Source organism: Bombyx mori, chromosome 12 (assembly GCF_030269925.1).
Source record: "Bombyx mori chromosome 12, ASM3026992v2".
In the NCBI taxonomy this organism is placed as follows: Eukaryota; Metazoa; Arthropoda; class Insecta; order Lepidoptera; family Bombycidae; genus Bombyx; species Bombyx mori.
Genome location: NC_085118.1, coordinates 10,514,805 through 10,538,445, shown reverse-complemented (window position 1 = coordinate 10,538,445; position 23,641 = coordinate 10,514,805). Strand labels below are relative to the sequence as shown.

At 39.6% G+C, this 23,641-nt stretch overlaps 2 protein-coding genes across 3 annotated transcripts in view; one reads left to right on the top strand and one right to left on the bottom strand.

Annotated features, from left to right (window-relative positions):
- Window positions 1-747: 747 nt before the first annotated feature.
- Window positions 748-4,830, bottom strand: LOC101740452 (uncharacterized). Its single transcript, XM_004925485.5, has 2 exons — window positions 4,233-4,830; window positions 748-2,864 (listed from the first exon to the last, which is right to left on the bottom strand). Exons 1-2 carry the CDS (start codon window positions 4,480-4,482, stop codon window positions 1,582-1,584), a joined length of 1,533 nt encoding a protein of 510 aa, XP_004925542.3. The 5' UTR covers window positions 4,483-4,830; the 3' UTR covers window positions 748-1,581.
- A 3,239-nt stretch (window positions 4,831-8,069) lies between these two features.
- Window positions 8,070-23,641, top strand: part of LOC101746756 (E3 ubiquitin-protein ligase Ufd4) — a 37,740-nt gene continuing 22,168 nt past the window's right edge. For both annotated transcript variants that reach the window (XM_062671511.1, XM_062671510.1), the window contains exons 1-15: window positions 8,070-8,278; window positions 9,384-9,409; window positions 10,869-11,008; window positions 11,088-11,203; window positions 11,283-11,401; window positions 11,488-11,627; window positions 11,749-11,924; window positions 17,258-17,388; window positions 17,729-17,862; window positions 18,247-18,488; window positions 19,789-19,953; window positions 20,041-20,176; window positions 20,537-20,711; window positions 22,291-22,456; window positions 23,295-23,513. In XM_062671511.1, the coding sequence (XP_062527495.1) occupies window positions 10,869-11,008; window positions 11,088-11,203; window positions 11,283-11,401; window positions 11,488-11,627; window positions 11,749-11,924; window positions 17,258-17,388; window positions 17,729-17,862; window positions 18,247-18,488; window positions 19,789-19,953; window positions 20,041-20,176; window positions 20,537-20,711; window positions 22,291-22,456; window positions 23,295-23,513 (2,059 nt within the window). In that variant the 5' untranslated portion in view covers window positions 8,070-8,278; window positions 9,384-9,409. The remainder of the gene's footprint in view (window positions 8,279-9,383; window positions 9,410-10,868; window positions 11,009-11,087; window positions 11,204-11,282; window positions 11,402-11,487; window positions 11,628-11,748; window positions 11,925-17,257; window positions 17,389-17,728; window positions 17,863-18,246; window positions 18,489-19,788; window positions 19,954-20,040; window positions 20,177-20,536; window positions 20,712-22,290; window positions 22,457-23,294; window positions 23,514-23,641) is intronic.

Below are 23,641 nucleotides of genomic sequence, written 5' to 3'. Positions count from 1 at the left end.
CGAAAATGAAGTTTAATGTAAGAAACAAACAGCATCAGTTTATTAAGGCGACTGATTAAAATTCCTTTATTAAATTAGAATATCACTTATGGATAAACATAAGCCCGCTGAGCTTATAGATAGAGAGATCAGTACCGACCTTCGTCTGTACTGCTCTAGAAATAGTTTTTAAGACAGAGAGAGCATTGAATAAATTCAGTTAAGTTCTTTTTTGATACCGACTGATGGGCGAACGAGCTCATTATGAATCTGAGCTTAGTGCGACTTTGTTAACGTTCTCCATAGCGTAAAAATTGACCCAATTTTGTAAGCAGTTGGAACAGCGCCCCTAGCGGCAATCGTACGCAAACGATCCCATTCCATACAAATATGAGCTAACTTTTACGCTATCGAGAACGTTAAATTACTCGCACTAAGCACACTGGTATTAATTATAATAGTAGTTACCGGAGTCCATACACGTGACATGAATTCCGCACCCAATATTGAGAGATCAATTCTCAAATGTATGGTATAGTAACGGCTGTCCTGTCCCTGGAATCTAGAAGTGACCGTTCCTGGGCAGGTAGGAAGTTGATGCCTTTGCGGGCTCATTACGTCCTACCACCAGTGAATCACTATCATTGTGCAAATATCTTTTCTGATTAATTCTGATATTTTTTCCGCGGTTACTGTTTGTATTAAATAAATAATAATATATATAATAACGGTACTCTTAAAATAGGTTTTATAAAAAAACGCTTGCACTATTTTTTCTATAAATATATTTGGTAAAACTACTTTGGTATATTTTTTACTTAATTTACTATTTACACATTTAACAATACAAAATAGCGATGGGCGTTTCCGAGTTATAAACTATGTTTTTGATTAATGAATTGACTGTCTGACGTTGAATCAACGTCGGTATACCTTAAACTCTTAACTGTCTCATACACGGGGGATAAAATTATCGAAATGCTTTTACAGGCAAAATAATCGACTTACGTATCTTGGAAACGCACATCGCTAATACGGAGCGTAAAGGAATAATTAACCATACCATTTATGGAAAACGAATCATGATTATAATAACATAAACATCAGAATATCTTGGTCATACTAGTAAGTTGATGTTTCATTTCTTGTAAAGGTAATTGTAAAGTATAACAAGCATTTACAATTATAATTACATACTACCTGCTTTCTAGGCCTGTCCTCTTCCTATTCACCGTATTAATTCAATTAATAATTTAGGAACTATGTCTATAACTTAATATCAATCATTCATAGCTATTTAGGGCAGATTTTTTCATAAATTAAACAGACTTGCCATTCCTCAGTTATGTAGCGTGCGATTCTCTTCAACGGATGCGTACTTTTCAAATATCTAGCGATTTACATCGAACAGTGATATTGATTCACTAACACACCATAAAACTTATATATTATTATAGTTAATTTGTAATAAAAACTAAAAACATTGCATTTGGCACCACAAGACTATTTAAACCAAAACATTTGATTTGATTTATTTTATATGTAACACCCGATTATTTCTTCTTCTACATGAAAGCTGCCTAAAAAATATATACGTTTATGCTACTTATTTTTATCCATACTTGGACTTCCACATATTAGGTTTATAGAGTTATGCCGCGTTTTACGATTTCCATCAATATCAATTACATCAGTGCATGCCGCTACTGAAGTTAATGCAACAGTCTTATCAAAATCTATGGTAGTATATCCTATTGCTGCAGGCGGTACATTTGTTGGTATATTTTTCTCAACGCTGCACTGTGACATGAGACGTCCGTGTGGTTGAGACGAACCGGAAAAAATACTTTCATTTTTCGAACTAGTATTTGAATTATTTTCAGAAGTTATTAAGTTATCTTTGGTTGTTCTTGCATTATTTTTGTTGGATTCAATATCTAAAATAGCATAATTAACTTCTAATTCTTCCACGGGAGAAATGGAGGTTATTGTATCGGATTCAGAAAATTTTTGCTTACGATCTGTCGAAAAAGTTAATTTAATATTTTTAACGATGTCTCCCAAGTCTCCTAAAGCTAAGTTAGCATATGTGTTAAGTTCCGGTTTACCACTCATGGCCAAATTACAATATTCTACTTGTTTATGAATAGCGTTAATAAGTTCATTCTTATTTCCCTCAATGTTTGCCTCATTAGGTGCAATGTTCATATAAAGTCGACCTGCCTCTTGTCGCTCTAGGCTAAGCTGGGCATAATGTTCACTGCTAACACTTAAAGTTGGAGATAAATGTTTCTCCTTTTGGTTGTTATTCATATACCTATTTTCAAGAAAAAGAGTTTCATCTTCTATTTCTTTCATTGTATTTAAAGCTGATGTCTGTTTTAGAGTACTTCTAAGTACTGCTAAATCTCTGTTCAAATCATTACAATATACATGTCGAGAATCAACAGCTGTTTCATTTTGGTTGTTGTTGTGTTCTCTTTTGAATTCACTGAATTGATAAACATTTGTTACATGACTACTGCTCGATTGGGGTCGGGGATATAAAGGCGTGACCTCTAATATGTCAGCATTCGAAGGAGATCTAGGTGTAGTATTTAGATTTACGTGTCTTAGGACATCAGAATTAGAAGTAATGTTTGAAAGATTATGGATTATTGCAGACTGTGCTTCTGGTTGTCCATTGTCTATGGAGGAGCGATGAATAACTGTGGCTTGTAGAGTTTGTCGCCCTTGAGGTGGTGGCGTTAGTCTTGATCCTGGATATGCAACCGAATCATGGACAATATTTCGTAGTTGAATTTGTTGCTGTAATTTTCGAAACAGTAAAGATGCTCTTCTACATTTAAAAGCATATATTCCTTCACCAGTTTCACATCTTCTGCCTGTAACAAAGGTGCATTTCTATGTATTTGGCATCTGTAAGCAGTAGATTAAATGTTCTGGTAAGATTCTTTATTGGTGGTAAAGTTTATTGTAAGCTCATGTGGATGGTAGGAGTCATTGAGTCCAGTTTGGAAGGTCATAGAGTCATTATGGATTGCAATAGACTTTGACTTTATGTCTGATGATCGGTGGCAGTATTAACACAATGTGGGCTGTGAGGTTATTCAAGTATTGTGTATAATTTATATTTATAGTAATAGGTCTTTATTCATGTGGTATATGCTCTGTGAATATGCTGCGAGTGCAGAAACCGTGCATATGGAAAAGAGACTTTACATAGGATATTCCATAGGATAATTAGATTTGTGAATAAAGAAATCTCTATTTGCAACCTTAGGAATTGAATCACATTTTTTTAATCCGCTAATAGTGAAAACGCAAGTGAAAGAGGCACAAATAAGGAGCTTTTATTGAACATATTCATAGCTATTATTGTATTTCCAAGAAAACTTTATGATTAAAATGGAAATAGATAATCTTGTCATAATAATGAATTCAACATTTCATACAAACATTAGTAGTGTTGTTCAAGGTTCACAATTTCTAATATGTTTTTTAATAATTTAAGTGATATATCATGTTAGTAATAAGACTACCAACTGTCATTCTTTTTAGGAGGGTTTCAATAGACCTGAGTCAAAATAAATTAAAAGCTTATGGGATTTTATTTCCCTCACACATTTGATGCACTGTTAACTATAATTTCATATACTGTAAGCACCATATTACTGGTGGTAGGGCTCCTTGTGAGCCTGCATGGGTAGGTGCCACCACCCTGCCTATTTCTGCAGTAAAGCTGTAATATGTTACAGTTTGAAAGGTGGGCAGCCGTTGTGCTATAAAACTGAGACTTAAAACTCATCTCTGAAGTTGGATCCCATCTAAATAATAAATATAAAATGAAGCACCAATAAAAAACAGGGCTTGCTAATCCTAGACAAGAGGTAACAAGAAATGCAGAACATTGAAGCTTACTGTCTGTGAGTCTGTTTTTAATTGACTGCTTTGTCACTCGTTTAGAGAACTTTGCCACTGTGTTGAATGGCTTAGAAACAGAGATTGAGAAACAAAGTGCAAATATTATAAGCAAAAGAATATTACAAACTTGTTAATAAATGCAACCATTTCTTACATGTTTGTAATTCCTTATATGTACCTTTGATTATACATATTTTGTATGTCACTTGTGTTTTATTCAGTTGCCTTATTTGGTTGCATTTCTATTTTCCCCCAATTCATGTTCAAAATGTACAGACATGGAACATGACAAATATTTTTTTTCTATTTTATGAAAAACATTAAAATACCTGATTCGAAACTAAATAAATCTCCTTCAAATCCATATCTTCTAAGAGAATGTAGTGGCCATACTGTAGAATCTCTTCCAACTCTGTACAATATGATGTCAGATTCTGTTATCTCCAGCTGACCGGAACATAAGTCGTCACCGTTTTCATCAATGTTTACAACGCGAAAAACATTAGGGTGTAATTCTGAAGGTTCTTTTTTGCTATGCAAGCACCCCATCACAAATATACAGAATTGCACAATGGTCATGTAAACTAAAATTTTATTTTGTGAAAGCCCTCTTTTGAGAAATCACAACAGTCGACTTCGCTCCATTGTTATAGATATTTTAATTAAGTAAACTATTAAGATTTTTCGGCGATAAGTACCTATTTATAGTTCGTATTCTCCGTTTACTACATAATTTATTAGCATTGCATGCTTAGTACAAGCTTATTCACTCAATTAAGTTTATATTTAGTAATTTAGTTCTTTAAATTATGTATTTCTTCCATCTTTACTATGTACACAGTCATACAAATCAATTTTAGAAGTTCATTATTAACTTCAATAAATTTTAATTTTTTTGACTTGACATGTCTTGTCAGTATCTATTCTGTAGTAGTTTTATTTTCCAACTGGAAAGACAAAGGTGTCATACCATACGGCTTAATCTTTTATGTAATATATGTCGGAGACGGCCATTAAATTATAAATCATACAAGTCTATATTAGTTATAGACAAATTGCTTAAATTTTATATATAAATTTACTAAATCCTTTATTAAAAATAAAATACAGGATAGGTAATATGCTACTGTCATCTATAATAGCAATAATAAACTAATCAGAGTGAAATGTCATGAAATGAGATGAGATGAGATGATATGGGATGAAATATAATCTTAGTAAAATGGTGGTCATTTACTGAGACTTTTTCAGTAGACTTTTTGGAGGATCCCGAGAAGTTACGTCCAGCAGCTTTGTTTTATTTTCCCATATTTGTACACTTTCACAGATACTAAGCAGTTAATAAATAACCATTATTACGTATTTAAGCTTGAAGAAACACTAAATAGACAAAATAAAACAAATCACACAACTTCACTCCTCGCGTTCCCGTCTAAAAGTCCATGTCTTGACAGTTCATTCTTTAGTTCATCCATTAATAGGCAAAAGAAATTTAACTGAATATAGAAAACGCAGCCGTCTAATAAAGTCTACGCTTCGACCCAGCCTACATCACATGGCTGTAGATCCGGAGCAATTCCAGCTAGATCTCCACAACCGATTCGCTGCCTTGGAAACCACTACAGACGTAGACGAGGCCTTAGATGGCGTGGTGAGGACACTGAGATAACAGGGACAGAGATTGTGTCCAAAGGGTCGTACAGGCAGAAAATCAAAATTATCATCCGAGACTCTCCGGTTAATGGAAGAAAGGCGGGAAAACACACAGGCCACACAATCAGAGAAGGTGGCTCTTAGTAAGAAAATCAGGACGCTGATACGACGCGATCTCCGACGGTACAGTACTCAGCGGATCAATGACGCAATTGAGCAAAACCGAGGAGCCAAGGTGTTCGTGCAGCGTCTTGGTAGAAGCCACCTTACAAAACTGACCACAAGGGATGGCCAAATTCTCGCCTCCAAACCGGAGATTCTCAAGGAAGTTGAGGACTTCTACGGACGTTTCTATACTTCCAAAACCACCAAGTCTGCCTTCAGAGGCAGACTTGGTGGTTTTGGAAGTATAGAAGCAGCAGATGTCCGAGCCACACTATCCCGCCACTACACCGACGAGCTGCCACAGATTAGTGTGGACGAGATCGGGATGGCTCTTGAAAATCTTAAAAACGGAAAAGCCCCGGGCGAGGATTGTGTTACTTCTGAGCTCTTGAAAGCAGGAGGTCTTCCTGTTATTAGGGAGCTCCACAAGCTTTTTAACACTGTTCTCAGGAGCAGGAGCATAGTTGTCCTTTTCTTTAAAAAAGGAGATAAAACACTTTTAAAGAATTATCGCCCATCTCGCTCCTGAGCCACGTCTACAAATTGTTTTCGAGAGTCATAACGAATCGTCTTGCTCAGAGACTTGACGACTTCCAGCCTCCGCAGCAGGCAAGATTCCGAAGAGGATTTGGTACCGTGGACCACATTCACACAGTTCGGCAGATTATACAGAAGACTGAAGAGTATAATCTGCCACTATGTCTGGCGTTTGTGGACTACGAGAAAGCCTTTGACTCGATCGAGACCTGGGCTGTTCTGGAATCTTTGCAGCGGTGTCAAGCTGACTGGCGATAGATCGATGCACTAAGATGCCTGTACGATGCCGCTACAATGACCGTCCAAGTACAGAAAGACCAGACGAGACCAATCCAGTTGCGCAGAGGTGTAAGACAGGGGGATATCATATCCCCGAAACTTTTACAAACGCACTGGAGGACGTCTTCAAGACTCTGGACTGGAACGGACGTGGCATTAAGATAAACGGCGAGTACATCTCACATCTTCGCTTTGCCAATGATATCGTCATTATGGCGGGATCGCTGCAGGACCTACAAGAAATGGTGCACAGCCTTAATACTGCATCCCAACGGGTTGGCCTCGGAATGAACTTGGATAAAACCAAGGTAATGTTTAACGGAAACGTCATTCCGAGACCAATCGATGTTGATGGTACACCTCTCGAAGTTGTTCAAGAGTATGTCTACCTGGGACAGACCCTACAACTAGGTAGAAACAACTTTGAGAAGGAAGTGACCAGAAAAATTCAGTTGGGCTGGGCAGCGTTCGGGAAGCTTCGTCAGGTCTTTTCGTCGCCCATACCACAATGTCTGGAGACAAAGGTCTATAATCAGTGCGTCCTACCCGTGCTTACCTACGGAGCCAAAACGTGGACACTGACTGTGCGACTAGTCCATCAACTAAAAGTTACTCAGCGAGCTATGGAGCGAGCTATGCTTGGTTTGTCATTGCGAGACCGAATACGCAATGAGGGCATTCGGGCAAAAACCAAAGTAATCGATATAGCTCGCAGAGTTAGTAAGTGTGGCACGACACGAGAACCCTCTCATCGTGGCCGCCGGTAACTACATTCCCGATCCTGCGGACAGAATGGAAAGCAGTCGACGTCGCCCAAAACACGTCATCTCGGATCCTCCCGATCCACTAACGGTGCTTTTAGGTACTTCAAGCACCGGTCACCGTTCTCGTCCAACCCGTCGCTTGCGACGAAGGACTCGACGAGTAAATTAACTCTCAGACACAGCCCACTGAGTTTCTCGCTGGATCTTCTCAGTGGGTCGCGTTTCCGATCCGGTGGTAGATTCTGCGAAGCACGGCTCTTGCTAGGGTTCGTGTTAGCAACGTCATCAGGTTTGAGCTTCGTGAGCTCACCTACAAACGTTAGGGTTACGCTGAAATAGCCCCTAAGGCTATCAGCTTAGGTAGGAAAAAAAAAAAAACAAAGCTAGATGGACCGACGACCTGCGCAAGGCAGCTGGCAGTAACTGGATGCGTAGAACCGAAGATCGGGTTCAGTGGCGAGCTTTGGGGGAGGCCTTTGTCCAGCAGTGGACTGCCGCAGGCTGATGATGATAGAAAATCCCGTAGACAGGTATCAATATTACTAAGGAGATCCGTACTTAATACAATGTCATGAATGACTTCCATAATGAGGAATAATATCGTGTATTATTAATCTAATCCGCAAAGCATTTAACTACTTTTGAAGATGCCTTTAATAGGCTTGAATTTAAACTATGAATTTTTATTTCAAACACAGAATCGTTATTATTGTTACATTGACTTAACAAGGCTAATAATACGCCTGTATGCGCTATGTTCCCTTTGACTGTCTAAGTAGACAAAAGTCTTCAAAAAAGTGTGTTTTCGATTGATACTGCAATTTGATGGTTTGGTGACAAAAAATTGTAAAGAATTAAAATCTGTGTTAATTTTTGCTGCGTAGTAATAATTTACAGTCTTAAAAACATATTTTTCATCTAGGGTGCAGCGGTAGTTACGAGAAAGATCGATGAATAAAATCAATTAATTTCGAGTGGTAAGTTATTTTCATTACCTTCAACAATGTCTTCATCACTTTTGTTAAATTTGTTGTGAAATGAGTGAAAATAATTTTTAATCTTTAAATAAATCCATTAACGTGTCTATTGAGTTGATCACCTTTCTTCTTTAAATTGATAATTAAATAGTGAAATAAATTGTGTTTGTATGACAAAAGAGAAAGGAATAGTGTCAGCTTAGTCCACATTGAAATAATGTAACCTACATAAGATTTTAAAATACTAGACCGTTCTTATGTACCTTCGTTTCAAATAAGTTCAATAATAAATTGTTAAAAGAAAGGAAATGTCAAATTAGTATTAAACAAGGCTTTAGCTAGTAATGACAATGAGACCAAAAACATAAAAATATAAACAATATGCAGTTGAAAAGTGTTTTTTTTACTAATGGGTACATTGGTAAGTTGTGTACATTATTGTGTACATTGTGCACATTCCTTATGTTACTGTGTTTTAAGGAACAAACTGTATTATTGATTATTGTTGTATTTAATTGTGTTTGCATCATGTAATTAATGCCGTACCCATTATGTTTGCAAACATGTTGACATGATTATTACAAAGTTTATATTCCTTGATATAAAAAATACTGCATGTCATTATAATCATAATCCTGTAAGTACTGTGAACTAAATAGGATACATAAAAGAGTGGCAAAATTTTGTGATACTATATAAGTCTGTCTATCTCAAGCAACAAGAAGACTACAACATTCTTTTAGTTTTACCCATATGAAATGCATTGCTTTGTATTAGTAATCACACATGAATTTTATTAATGATGATAATGTGATGTAGATGATAAAGTATGTTTGCTTTTTTTTTATTTTCAATATATGGACAAGTTCCAATTTTTAAGGTAATCTGATATTTTGTCTGGCTATTCATGAGACTATACTTATATGAGACTCCAGAAAGCTTTTACTACTATATTCCCTTGCCACTGTTAGCTGTTGTGCAATATCTAATCATAGTAACCTACTGCTTTCCAAATTCATTGTATCACTTCCCATAATTCCCTGCTAATGTTACTGATGGTAGAATATTTTAACTAGACAAACTAAAATAAAATTATCTGTTTCAGGTGATCCATACCACTAAACTGTAAAGGTATGTGTACTAGTGTATAATCTATTGATTTATAGGTATAGTAACCGGCAAACTTCTTGAGCAAATGACCTTGACTGCGCAGAACCGAATTTTAGATCACTTTGGTGGTGAGGGTGAGGCGCGACGGCAGGGGAAATCGTATCGAGCGCGTTATTGGTAGATCAGTCGAACCTTGCGCCCCGCACCGCGCCCTTTTTCCGCTTGCTCCCAAAAGTACGCTTGCGTACAGTAAAAAGTCTATCGTTATTAATTGTTAAGTTATTTGTTATAATTGCTTGTTGACTTTGTTGCCATTGCTATATGTTGAGTGTTTGTTGATTTTTTATAAAAAATACACTATGCCGCGACAAACTGGTGTAGTATTCAAAAGAAAGGGTACAAAAATTGTGTACGACGTATATTGCTTCATTATAAAACAGGGGAAGAATGATATGGAAAAAGTAAAACAGACTTTGGAAGCAAGAAAAACATCAGTGAGTACTGTTAGGTGCATTATTAACGAAGCTAAAGGCTCTGGCTTGCTTGCCGTGTTTCGGACTCTGGTTAAGAAAAGATCAGGGAAGAAAAAAGTTACCGGAATGGATAGTTTCGTTCAATCTGTAATAAAAAAATGTAATCATAATAACTACATAACAAGCAGCGAAACTCCGTATCGTAGAAAGGCTTCGAAAAATTTAAAGAAGATATAAATTTTAATGGCTCGGAATGAAGCTTACGACGAATTATGAAAGAGCTAGGCTTCAGATGCAAAAAAAAAAAACAGAAAGTAATCGGAAGCTGGTAATTGAAAAAAGTAACATTCGATTGCTACGAATCGAATATCTTCAAAAAATATAGACAAAAAAGAAGACCGAACCGACCGAGTTGTAAACTACACCGATGAGCCCTATGTCGACTCATCACGATGATAGCGACTCGGGTGATGAAAACAGTGATGATGATGATGGTCAAGATTATGATAACGAAAAAAAATTACAAATACCTACCAGCTTCGCTTCAACTGAACGAAGACCTGGCAACAGCTCTAGTTTTGACTTAATAGAAGGAATATCTATTTTACCCCAAGATTAAATTATTACCATTATTAACCTATATTTTTTGTTGACGTTCTAATAAATATATAAATAAATACATAATGTTGATTTTAATAATTTAATAGCATTATGACGCAGAGTAAATAATGTTTTTGCACGTGAGTGTACTATGCGCGAACTTACCCCCACTACGTCGACAAATGCTCAAGAAGTTTGCCGGCTATTATACTACCTAAAGCACATAAATAATCTAATTTCTTTTTTTAACTGTTGTGCAGTTTTTTAAGTTTCTGAATTTTTTTTAAATTGAATAAAGTTTTGTAAAGAAAGACTAATTGCTTTGAAAAAAAAAATTGAAGCGAAAAAAGTGAAAATATACCTAAATTAAAAATAAAATAAGTTTTTTTATTCTAATTGAATTGTAGATGGCAGAAGTGGATCCAGAGACATTACTGGAGTGGCTGCTGACTGGGCAGGGTGATGAACGTGATATGCAACTCATTGCTCTTGAACAGCTGTGTATGCTTCTACTAATGTCTGATAATGTTGACAGGTGTTTTGAAAGGTAATGTTAAACTAGATTTGTTAAAAGTTGTTGTTTGTGTTTTTCTCTGCAATTTCTATAAGGTGTTTAATAATTTCAGCTGTCCACCAAGAACATTTCTTCCAGCTTTGTGCAAGATTTTTTTGGATGAATGTGCACCTGATAATGTTTTAGAAGTTACTGCAAGAGCTATCACATATTATCTGGACGTGTCTGGTAAATCAATGTGTAGTAAAATTTGGTATACAACAAAAAAAAGAAAACGATTTGTTTCAATTTGGTTTTATCTTTGTAGCTGAGTGTACAAGGCGCATTGTAGCAATTGAGGGAGCTGTGAAGGCTATATGCAACAGACTGTTGACAGTTGACCCCAATAATCGGACAAGTAAAGATCTAGCAGAGCAATGTATAAAGGTAAAACAATTATATTGCTAAATAGAAAACAAACTATTTAAAAATATAACTCTAATAACTCATATTAATTTAAATTTGATTGATAGGTCTTGGAACTTGTTTGCACTCGAGAAGCCGGTGCTGTATGGGAAGGTGGTGGTTTACCTGCTGTTTTGCATTTTATTACAAACCATGGTACCTCAGTGCATAAGGATACACTACATTCAGCCATGGCTGTGGTTTCCAGGTATAAAAAAATGTTTTTTAACATTAAACTGTAACATTAAAACATATTATACATATTCATTGTTGTTACCCCAGAACCCAGCCTTAGAGATTGTTGTTAGTTACGTTGTAACGTGTTATAGGGTGTGCGGTAAGATGGAGCCCGGTGACGCTCGCGTAGGTGACGCGGTGTCGTCGTTGTCAATGCTCCTGCGTCACAGCGACGCGCGGGTGGCGGACGCAGCGCTGCGCTGCTTCGCCTCGCTCGCCGACAGGTTTGCACGCGCCCATGCCGACCCGGCGCCGTTGGCTGAACACGGTAAGAGTTACACACCATTCTAATATTCTGAAAACTAACTGTAACACCGATTGTGAAAAGAAATGTGAATGTAAATTATATACATATGTATACATATGTTATTGTATGTACTGGTGGATCATAATAAAATTAAAGACTAGCGAGTCCGTAATCATTGCATTCAGAAGTTTTTACACTTATTGCAGTCTTTCTCAAAGTGGGCGATAACGCCCCCTGGGGGGCGTTTGAAACCTAGAGGGGGGCGTTAAGGGGCCCAGGAAAAAATGGGGGGCGTTGATGTGGATTAGGGGGGCGCTGTAAAATTTGTAATTTCATTTACTTAATTTACCCATTACCGTCCAATGTCAAATAGTATAGTAAGCCTAAACAGCTCACTTATTGTAAACATTGTTTACTATTTTATTTCTATATAATAACTGGTTGGGGAAAAAGCTTCTTCGCATTTTTTAAGAACATTCACAACATTTTTTAATATAGTTTCTTCGCATTTAAGTAAAGTATGTCGTTACCATTTTGTTCGATAACTTTTTGCCATCTTGTAGGTAGGGACATGATCCCATTGCTATAGAAAATTTGGGGCTTCTGATCAAAATACCGCGACAATTGGTTTTGGCAGTCCTCTCGTGATGTTAAGCTGACACTGCCTAAAGAATTCTGAAGAGACCGAAACAGGTAGAAATCTGAAGGTGCAAGGTAACACCTCCCAGCCAAGCTCTCTTAATTTTTGCTGAGTGGCTAAAGATGTGTGAGGTCTAGCGTTATCGTGATGAAAAACCACATCTCTTCTGTTGATTATTTCCGGCCGCTTTCTCTCAACTTCTTGCTTTAATCTCATCAGTTGCTCGCAGTAGAGTTCAGAATCGATGGTCCTGCCTGGTGGTAACAGCTCATAATGTATAATGCCCTTCCAATCCCACCACACACACAGCATCACCTTGTTGCGAGTTAACCCGGGTTTTGCCAGAGTCTGTGAAGCCTAACCGGCCTTTGACCACAACCTTTCTCGTACGTTCTTGTCGTACGTGATCCACTTTTCATCACTAGTTATCAGCTTCTTCAAAAATGGTTCAGTTTCATTACGTCGTAATAAGGAATCACAAATGAGTACACGGTTCATTAGGTTTCTTTCAGTGAGCTTTTTTGTGTACCCAGTTTTTTTCAAATGTGCCATAACTATTTTGTGGTCAATTCCCAGTTCTTCAGTTACGTCGTAACTACTGATATGCCGATCTTGCCCCACTTTTTCAAAAATGGCATCGATTTTATCCGTAATAGGGCGACCAGAGCGACGTGCATTTTTGACATCAAAATTTTCGGATTGAAAACGCTTAGACCAAATTTGTGCTACTCTCACAGACACTGCACTAGGTCCATAAACATCGCAATATTTTTTCTCGGCTGGCGTTGCTTTTTTACCTTTTTTGAAGTAAAATTTTAAAATGTATCGAATATCTTCATTAGATTCACTCATCTTCACAGTACGAAAAATAAATGAAATCACACATCTTCCTAATTTTAATTTGGAATTATCTTCTTTCGAACTTAAACTTTTAATGATACCAAAACCAGCCAGATACAAATAGTATAGCCAAGGAGATTTTATTACAAGTTCATACATTTTTAAGCTATTGCATAGCTTTTATCGCGGGCCTTGAGCGCGGCGACCGAATCATGAAATTCCGTAACGAAAAAACCTAACATCCCTCACTCCGCCTACCATGTAACTCGCGTTTAACACATTCACACGTTGCGCTTGTGTAGTGTTTGTGAATAAGCGCGTGGCGTGACGTCACACTGCGTGCGCATCATGAAAATTCTCCTCATCTCTCACTCGCGCGGTCCCTCCCCCTCGGGACGCCGGACTGGTGGTCGTCAGCGCCACGACCACCAGCCCTCTCGATCGGCAGGCTGTCCGAAGCCCGCCTAGATGGCGCCGGTTAGAATGGTCTATCCTACGGAATACCCCGCTGGGTCAGAACCGGCGTGGGTTGAGGATAGCCAGCCTTCCATTACCCGGATGCTCATGCGTAAAACGTGTGCAGAGCTTGCACGTCGTCTTCTTAGGCCCCCTTCGCCGGTCCCCAGGCCGACATGTGAGGGAGATCCGAAACACTTAGAGGGCCAGGGCTTGGGCGAGATTCGCCTCCCTGGACCCCGCTCGATGGCGGCGGGCCTATGCATCTCTCACGCGCCCCGCCGCCTCCTTTAGCGAGATGGTGCACTCGCAGAAGTCGAGCATCGCCTTTCACGACTCGTCGTCACCGAGCATCGATGCCAGAACACTCGGCAACGACAAGTCGTTTCCTATTTTTGCGACGAGGACACGCCGCCGCCCCTCCCATGCGGGGCAGGCGACGAGCGTATGCTCTGCCGTGTCCAAGTCGCAACCACAATGGTGGCACTCTGCCGTCGGCTCGGCTTCGATCCGGTGCAGGAACTCACCGAAGCAACCATGCCCAGTGAGTACCTGCGTGAGCCGGAAAGTGAGGCGTCCTCTGTCACGATTTACCGCGACGGTCCTACGACCAGCCGAAGGATCGACCAGCCGCCTGGACCATGACTCCAGCACGGACCGCCGAGATTGGGCCCTCCGCGCTCTGACCACACCGGGGCTGGGACGCGCCACGCCCCGGGCACGAAGGTTAGCCCGCCACTGATAGTCAGCGGCGGGCGCCTCTGCCTCCAGGACCCAAGGTGGCGTCCCAGCCAGTACACACGCCGCCTCGAAAGAGATGGTGCGATAACCACGGATGATCCTGACCGCGATGGTGCGTTGCGGCCGTTGCAGCAACTTCGCTACCCCCACGGCCAGTGACTGGCCCCACGCGGGCGCCTCGTATAAGGCGCGTCACCTGGTCAGGCCCCCCGATGTTGGGAAGAAGCCGGCTTAACGCGCCGGCCACCCCCAACAAACGAGGGACCAGGTTCTGAAAGTGAACACGGAAGGTCCAACGACTGTCCAGAATGAGGCCGAGGTACTTCAACTGCACCCCGACCCGATACGGACGCCTCCAACCACGATGGGCATCGACAGGTGGCACTCTCCGCGGCCTGTGGAACCACATGGCCTCGGTTTTACTGAGTGTCACGTCGAGGCCTAATCTCCTGATTTTGCCAATGACATGCGCCACCCCAGCGGTGGCAAGACGAGCAAACTCAGCAAAACTCCCCCCCGGGACATGCCCAGCGTGTCGTCTGCGTAACAGATTACGCTTAGGCCCGGGAGGAGGGCACCTCTCAGTACCAAGTCATACCCGATATTCCACAAAAGGGGGCCGAACACCGACCCCTGTGGAACATCGCGCACGACCGGGAACCTGTGCACGATCCCACCGTGCTCAGTACACGTGACCGATCTGTCCTCCAAGTAGGAAAAGGCATTTTTTTAAATAAAAGAATACTTATTGCGGCATAACTATAATAGTTAGACATATGCTGTCGCGACACTTTTTGTAAATAATAATGTTTTTTACAAAGTCGTAGTACATTATTTTATTCTATCATGAATAGTTGTCGTACGGCACGCGACGTAAAGAATATTATAGGTAAATTTTTTTTACACCTTGGGTTATTGGAGTTTTAGTAAGGATACCTAATTTTTTTCAAAAAAGAATATAGCCTATGTCACTCGGGAATAGTGAAGCTTCCAAATAGTGAAAGAATTTTTCAAATCGGTTTAGTAGTTTCGGAGCCTATTGAATACAAACAAACAAATCTTTCCTCTTTATAATATTAGTATAGATATTAACTATTACAAACGCTGACTTAGGCGGCGGTTTTTATTTGAACCAGTTCTAAATTATAAACTAAAATTCTATGAAAAATTACCCATATTTATCTATAATACGAAATGATATTAATTTATTTTTCGTAGTTTCCTTCCTTCTTGCGTCGATAATCCTCAGTGCTGAGGGTCGTGGCCTTCTCTAATAACTTTCTCCTGCATCATCTTGCGCCATTCCTGCCTGTCCTCGGCTGTGTGGATAGCAATGTGGACTGAGGTATTGAGAGTGGAGCGTATTTGGTCCGACCAGCGCATTGGATTTCTGCCTCTGTGCCTTCTTCCGCATACCTTGCCTGTTACCAGCAGCTTTTTCATATTGTCACCTCTCTTTCTGGCGATATGTCCAAAGATCTCGAAACTCCTCCGGGCGCATGTAGTGCGGAGGTGCATTGGAATCTTGAGCTCGGTAAGAATGGATTCGTTGGTTCTGTGTTCTGTCCAACGAATCCCGAGCATTTTCCTCCAGCACCACATCTCAAACGCGTCGATGCGTTGGCGGTCGGCTTTCTTGAGGGTCCAAGTCTCTGCGCCGTAGAGAAAAATGCCACCCAAACACGGTCCATTTGGGACATAGCTCTCTTTACCATACTGATTCGCCTTCTGAGGTCCTTTTCGGAGGATCCATTACTAGCTATGACGGAGCCCAGATAAATGAAATCCTCTACGACTTCCAGGTTTAGCTTATTCGTACTTTAATAAGTTATTATTGTTAGAAGTATTATTTACTAGTCGAAATATAAATTTTTAATTATCTTATGATGAGAATCTTATATTAATGAGAAAGATATTCAACAAAAATAGTTTCGTTCTAATAAATTAGCATAGTAATAGTACAGTGAACTAGCAATTTATTTTGGTAATTCTGAATTTAAACAAACATATTGATGAGAAGAATTCATTTTTACTTTGTAAATTTGTAAATACAGGCTCTGTAGCAATGTACGGACATATAATAATATGAAGAAACAATAATAGCATCTACAAATATATATGTACTACATTTACTAAAATTAATACAACATTTATTAATTAAATTAATGAAATTGTGGTTTTAAAGTTTTAGGGGTGTATAAAAAATGGGGGGCGCTGAAAAATAATTGATTTTCAAAGGGGGCGGTAAAAGAAATAAGTTTGATAATCACTGACTTATTGGAACATTGCGAATTTATTATGTTGGAAAATGGTTAAGTTAGTAAATTAATAAAACTTCTTCTCTGTTAATTCTGTCTATTATAAAAGCATTCATTCATTAGGACGGCTCTTGTCACATTTTGGACAATAATCAGTCTGAAATAATTATTATATTATACAAATTTTAAACTGCCATGACTTTTACGAGTTCTTCTTATAAAAATCCACATGCCGTCTCTTATACGGTAATGAAATTATCACTGGAGCTCCAACAACAGTAAACAAAAGGGTTTTGTCTGAATTGCAAGATTCGGTCGCAACGAACTGAAGATAAACTTATAACAAAATAAACAATTCATTATAAAAAATATTGTGATAATGATGAAATTAATTAAAAAATAATATTCAAAATTGTTAGGCCTAATTGAAGAATTAGTACGACGTTTGGGAAGCACAGAGAGTGGAGATGATAAATGTCTCACTTCAGCCGTATCCACTACAGTCAGTCTCCTTTCGACGCTATGTCGCGGATCGGCGCAGATCACCCATGTGAGTTGATTGTTTCGATTTCCTTCATATTTCTCTAGCTTCGTTTTTCGTTTTGATACTGTACAAGTAAAAACTCAAGAGTAGTTGAGTAGTAGAGTTGGAGCTTGTTTATTTTATAAGTAAAAACTCAAGAATAGTTGAGTAGTAGAGTTGGAGCATGTTTATTTACCTGCCTTTTTATATTCCATCAGAATAATCATGTAGAGAATTAGACTCCCACTTCAGTCTTAGCAAAAATATCTATTACTGAATAGTAAAGTACAAAATTGGAGGTTTGTGAAATTATTTACAAATAATTTGGATACTCTTAGGTGTTCTAGAAATATTATTTCTATTACAGGATTTAGTTCGTTTGGAATTATGTTCAGCCATTGAAAAGGCAGTTCAAGCAGATGAGCGTTGGTGCTTAGAATGTATGCGATTGGTCGACTTGTTACTAGTACTGCTCTGTGAAGGAAGGCACGCCATAGCAACGTGAGTATTACCGTAGTTTTATCCTGCCCTTAAATAGAGCACTGCTTGGTGAAAAGTAATAATAACATGAAATACACAGTAATTAGAACAGCGTAATTAGGATAATTAATAAAATTTGTGAGATTTAGTTTTAAATAATTTTATTATTATTCATTCATCGTTGAAATCGTACCTAAATATTTGCTACGAAATATTAAAGATTAATGTGTATTGTATTTTTTATTTAGGAAAATGATAATATACTGAAATGCGATTGAGATAATTCGCGATTTTACAATTTTTGACGTTTAGTCTTGTCTGATAACTGACTTTTTTATGAGTGCCTCCGTCACTTGGTCAGGGATACAGTGGTTACACGGTCATTGATATATGCAAGTAACCTAGGGGTGCGAACCGTAATGTCGGTTCATCATCGGGCGCGCGGTCCACGGAGGCGAGTCGCGGCGGAGAGCGCTCGCACCGGCAGCTCATCGACTGCATCCGCGGGAAGGACACGGACGCGCTGCTGTCGGCCGTGTCCAGCGGCGCCGTGGATGTTAACTTCACCGACGACGTCGGCCAGACGCTGCTCAACTGGGCCGCCGCCTTCGGCACCAAGGAGATGGTCGAGTTCCTGTGTGAGAAAGGTGATCCATTCTTACTTTCTTGTAACAACTGCACTGAAAAAAAAGGGGGGGGGAAGATTAATTTTGTAATTTAGACTATAGTCTAGTTATCTGTCGGTGGTGGCTATATCGAGCTGCTGCTACTGCTTCCATTGGGGAAGGTTCCATGGTAGTAGTAGCATTTTATTTTCCCACTTATCTACTTTTTTTATTAGATAGACATAGATGGGTGGGCGAGCTCACAGCCCACCTGGTGTTAAGTAATTACTGGAGCCCATAGACATCTACGACGTAAATGCACCACCCACCTTGAGATATAAGTTCTAAGGCCTCAAGTATAGTTGCAGCAGCCGCCCCACCCTTTAAACCAAAACGCATTACTGCTTCACGGCAGAAATAGGCAGGGTGGTGGTACCTACCCGCGCGGACTCACAAAGAGGTCCTACCACCAGTAATTACGCAATTTATAATTTTGCGGCTTTGATTTTTATTACACAATGTTATTCCATTCACCATAGAAGACAATCGTGAACATTTGTTGAGTACGCATTTCATTAGAAAAAATTGGTACCCGCCTGGGATTCGAACACCGGTGCATTTCTCAACAAGAATGCACCGGACGTCTTATCCCTCAGGACACAACGACTTCAACTACTACTAGTGTACTACTAAATTCTTATGTTGAATATTAGGGGGCGTCCATTAATTACGTGAGGTGTTCTAGGGGGGGGAGGGGATCGAGCTAAATCTTTCCAAATCTCACTTTTGGGGTCTTGACAAATATCACGTAATTATATTTCTCGCCGAAAACGGTTTAAGATTGCGTGAAAAACTATTGAATACTAATGAAATATGGCCAAATCTAAGAAAATAGTATTTTTCGTATTCGTCCTAACTTTGCAGAGCAGCGAAGTAGCTCTCGATTGTTTAGCTCTATCGACAAATGCGAGTCGACAAACATCGCAACGTAATGAGCTCAATAACAGCGACGCGCCGACACGTTCTAGCCTGCTTTGTTTTGAAGAATCTGGCGTGAGATTAGAGGAGGGGGAGGAGTTGAGAAAAATCTCAAAAACGCCTCACGTAATAATTAATGGACGCCCCCTTAGTCGGTAAGGTATATACTGTCAGGCCACGCCTATCTGGTTCCGGTTAAACACAAAATGTATCGTGAAATTGTTTGCACGCTTAAAGTACTGAAACTGTTGAGTTGCATAATCGATTTTGTCTGCGGATTCTAGTAACTGTTTAAGAACGAATAGGCTTTAGATCTGCTGTCAGTGTATTCCGATAAAATAATTTCGTATTTGACGTTGAACAGGAGCGGACGTAAATCGAGGACAGCGTAGTTCATCCCTTCATTATGCGGCTTGTTTTGGTCGTCCCGCGATTGCCAAGGTACTGCTTCGGTATGGCGCCAATGCGGATTTGCGTGACGAGGACGGTAAAACCCCATTAGACAAAGCGAGAGAGCGACACGATCAAGGTATCGCTTCGAATATAATATAATTTGAAATATGATTTAGTAAGTGTGAAAGTGTTTAATTGGTTTTGTTTTATTTTTACATTATAGGGCACAGGGAAGTGGCAGCAATATTGCAATGTCCCGGAGAGTGGTTGGTTGTCGGCAACAGCGAGTCCCCGTCTCCGTCGACTGATGATGACTTTCCAGAGACGGGCGACAAAGAAATGGCTGAGTTTTACCTAGAGTATGTAATTTTGTGTTTGTGAATCCAATCGATTTCATAGAAAATTATTCGTTGAAAAGGGACATTACCCTAACCAAAAAAAAGGGATTTGATTTTTTTTTGCTTACATGGGTGGACGAGCTCATAGCCCACTTGGTGTTAAGTGGTTACTGGAGCCCATAGACATTCACAACGTAAATACGCCACCCACCTCGAGATATAAGTTCTAAGGTCTTAAGTTTTAAGGTCTTTAGTTCACATTTATGAAAATTATATTCTGTAAGTCTTCTCAATAGGTAGTTTTTTTAGATTAAAGTTTAGTTTTTCGTACATTGAACTCGGCACTAGATGGTATGCTAAGTGTAAGCGCGGTGTGTGCAGACGGCTGGTGCCGCTGTTCTGCGCGCGGTACGTGGGCGCGGGCGGCGGCGGCGTGCGGCGCGCCTGCCTGTCGCTGGTGCGCAAGATGGTGCACTACGCGCCGCCGCGCCTGCTGCGGGACGCGCACCCCGCCGCGCTGCTCACCAACCTCGTCGCCGCCGTGCTCGACAACCAGGTCACTGACAACATACACACATCTGAAAGAAATCTTATTAACCCTTTGACTGCCGTATAGGTCACTGGTGCCCTACGTGGCGCACTGAATTATGTCGAACTAGCGACCCTTCCTCGCTTCGCTTCGGAAACTAATTTATTATTGATTTCTCCACTATTTAATGGATGTTATTATACATATAAAGCTTCCTCTTCAATCACTCTATCTATTAAAAAAAAACCGCATCAAAATCCGTTGCCTAGTTTTAATGATTTAAGCATACATAGAGACAGATATAGGGACAGAGAAAGTGACTTTGTTTTTTACTATGTAGTGATTACGTTACTGAGACGCCGGAATATCTAGTAGGCTCTGAGAAAGGCGAATCCGAAGATACTAAGAATGAATATATTTCTAAAACATACATTAAAAACAAACGAAGGTATAGTTAGGCATTGGTAACAGAAATCGATATAATTACTTCAGTGCGCCGCGTAGGGCACCGGTGACCGGCATGGCAGTCAAGGAGTTAAACGACAATCTAATAAACAGTTCATTTATCAAGAAACAAACAGAATCCCTGTTAATTGTATGGAGTTGAAACAGTTTACCTTCGTTTTCCGTTAGGGGCGCTGTTCCAACTCGATACAAATTTGAGTTAACTTTTACGCAATCAAGAAGTTAAAAACCTCGCACTAAACACACTGATCTTTGCTTAGGTAATCAATAACATATTATATCTGTTATATAAAATGCTGCCTGCCATCTATTGGAAAATGTGTAAGGTGTCTTCGTCAAATATATTTTTGGTTATTCTGGTTTCAAACTGGTAATGAAACATAACCGTGTGTGTTTAATCAGGACGAGTACCCCGTCCGGAGGCCGCACCCGCGGTACCTGCGCAGTCGTTACATTCGGCCGCCGGCGGTAATGTTCCGATGGTGTGATTGAACCCGCCCCCGCTCCTCTCTAAACCCGGCTCTAAAACTTTACAAATAATTACTTATAATAATATAACTTGGTTTACATTTTTAGAACCTTTTGATAACGCAACTACACGCACGAACATCTCATTGTACCACATATCGAGCCGTGCTGTGGGTCCGTTAATAATTATCTTGTATTTAGCTAAAACGAGAATGTTTTGAATAGCTGTCATCGAACTAAATTGTTCTTACTAATAAATTTACTTTTCATGTATCATAATAAAATTATGTTATAACATTCACACTGTAAAGGCATCACACCATCGAAACTTACTTGCATTCAATACCTTTGTTGTTGTGTTTAATTCCTGGTGTGCAACTCATGACATAGCATACGAAATTATCTTTGGAGTTACTTGAGTAGCATATGTGTGTGTGTATGTTGTACATATTGTAAATTACAGTAATATTAATCAAATTAATGTTAATGTAATAAATTTTTAAATTATAATAAAATAATATAAAATTAAAAATATTTAATTAAAAAAAGAAAACTATATTTTAAATTAACTTATATGTATATGATTCTTAAAAAAACAAATATTATTTTGTACATTTTAATTGACTAATTATTAAAGCATACAAAAAAATTTATGCAATTGAAATTCCTACAGGATGACGACGATGGACATTTGACAGTTTTGGGCATATCCGAAGAGTTGATGGCCAAGGCCGCCGACGTGTACTTGGAACAGTTCGCTCGGCTCGGCGTCTTCAGCAAAGTCGAAGCACTCGCCATCACACCCATTCAGTACGACAGCGATGGCAGCTCGACTCCAGGTACTGTTGGGTATAATCTATACTAATACTAATCTACGGTGGTTTTTACGGATGCTCCGTTATAACTACTAAACCATGCATCCGATTGACTTGAAACTTGGTATCCATGTAGAAAATATATATGTACTTAATGGATAGGCTAATATTTATCTGAGTGTTGGACTCCCTACACCAGTTGCGAGGGCGTTAATGATGAGTATCTTTGTGGGGGTGAGAAATAATAATGTTAATTTTAAATGCACAGCGAAGCAGACGGGTACAGCTAGTTAAAAAATAAATCATTACACGTATCAAAAGCATTGAAGGTGCACTTTCTATAATTTTTGTGTTCATAAAAAAAATCAGGAAAAAAACACAATTCAATCCGTTCATTTGATTGATTGAGTTCAGGCGTTTTGGTATGAAGCATGTTAGGGTTGTCTTGAATTAAGTAATGTAATTACTAATTACTATTGTAATTACTATTGTAATTGTAATCGAATAGATATTGTATGGTGGTGTCCAAGAACTGTATTAATTTCTTAAGACGCTGTGCTCAAAAGTTGAGTAGGTGCCTGTAAGATACATTATCACTGATTAGTAAATACCCAACTAATATTAATTCATTTGTTTGCCCGTTTGATTCCCTATTCATTTAGACCTCATCTGAAATAAACGACCTGAATAAAATTAGAGTACTTAACGATAGACCGTGGCTTGGCTCTGCCCCTGGCATTGCTGACGTCCATGGGCGACGTTAACCTCTCACCATGCCGTATGCTCGTCTGCCTACAAAGCAGGCGGGCAGGAGCTCTGTAACAACGAAAGCGCGGGTCGTGACCGTGCTGTGTGTCTCCAGAGCTGAGCGGCGAGGACGCGTCGTGCTTGTCGAGCGGCGTCGCGTACTCGTGGGGCGAGTGGTCGCTGTGCCGCGGCCGCGACGCGCTGTACGCGTGGAGTGACGCCGCCGCGCTCGAGCTCAGCACCGGCAGCAACGGCTGGTTCCGCTTCCTACTCGACGGCAAGCTGGCCACCATGTACTCCAGCGGCAGTCCCGAGCACCAGACCGACAACACTGGCGAGTCAACTCTCCTTCTTTTTTCGTCTAAATTAGATCCTTTTGCGTTACTTGTCGCAGTAGTGCCCTTCAAATTCGTTTTGAAGTTAAAACATCTTGTATGTAATATTGAATCTCTAGGAAATGAA

Coding starts and splice junctions, on each gene's coding strand:
- LOC101740452 (XM_004925485.5), bottom strand. CDS start 4,482: ATGACCATTGTGCAATTCTGTATATTTGTGATGGGGTGCTTGCATAGC. Junction 2,865..4,232: donor TTTATTTAGTTTCGAATCAG/GTATTTTAATGT, acceptor CCTTTGTTACAG/GCAGAAGATGTGAAACTGGT.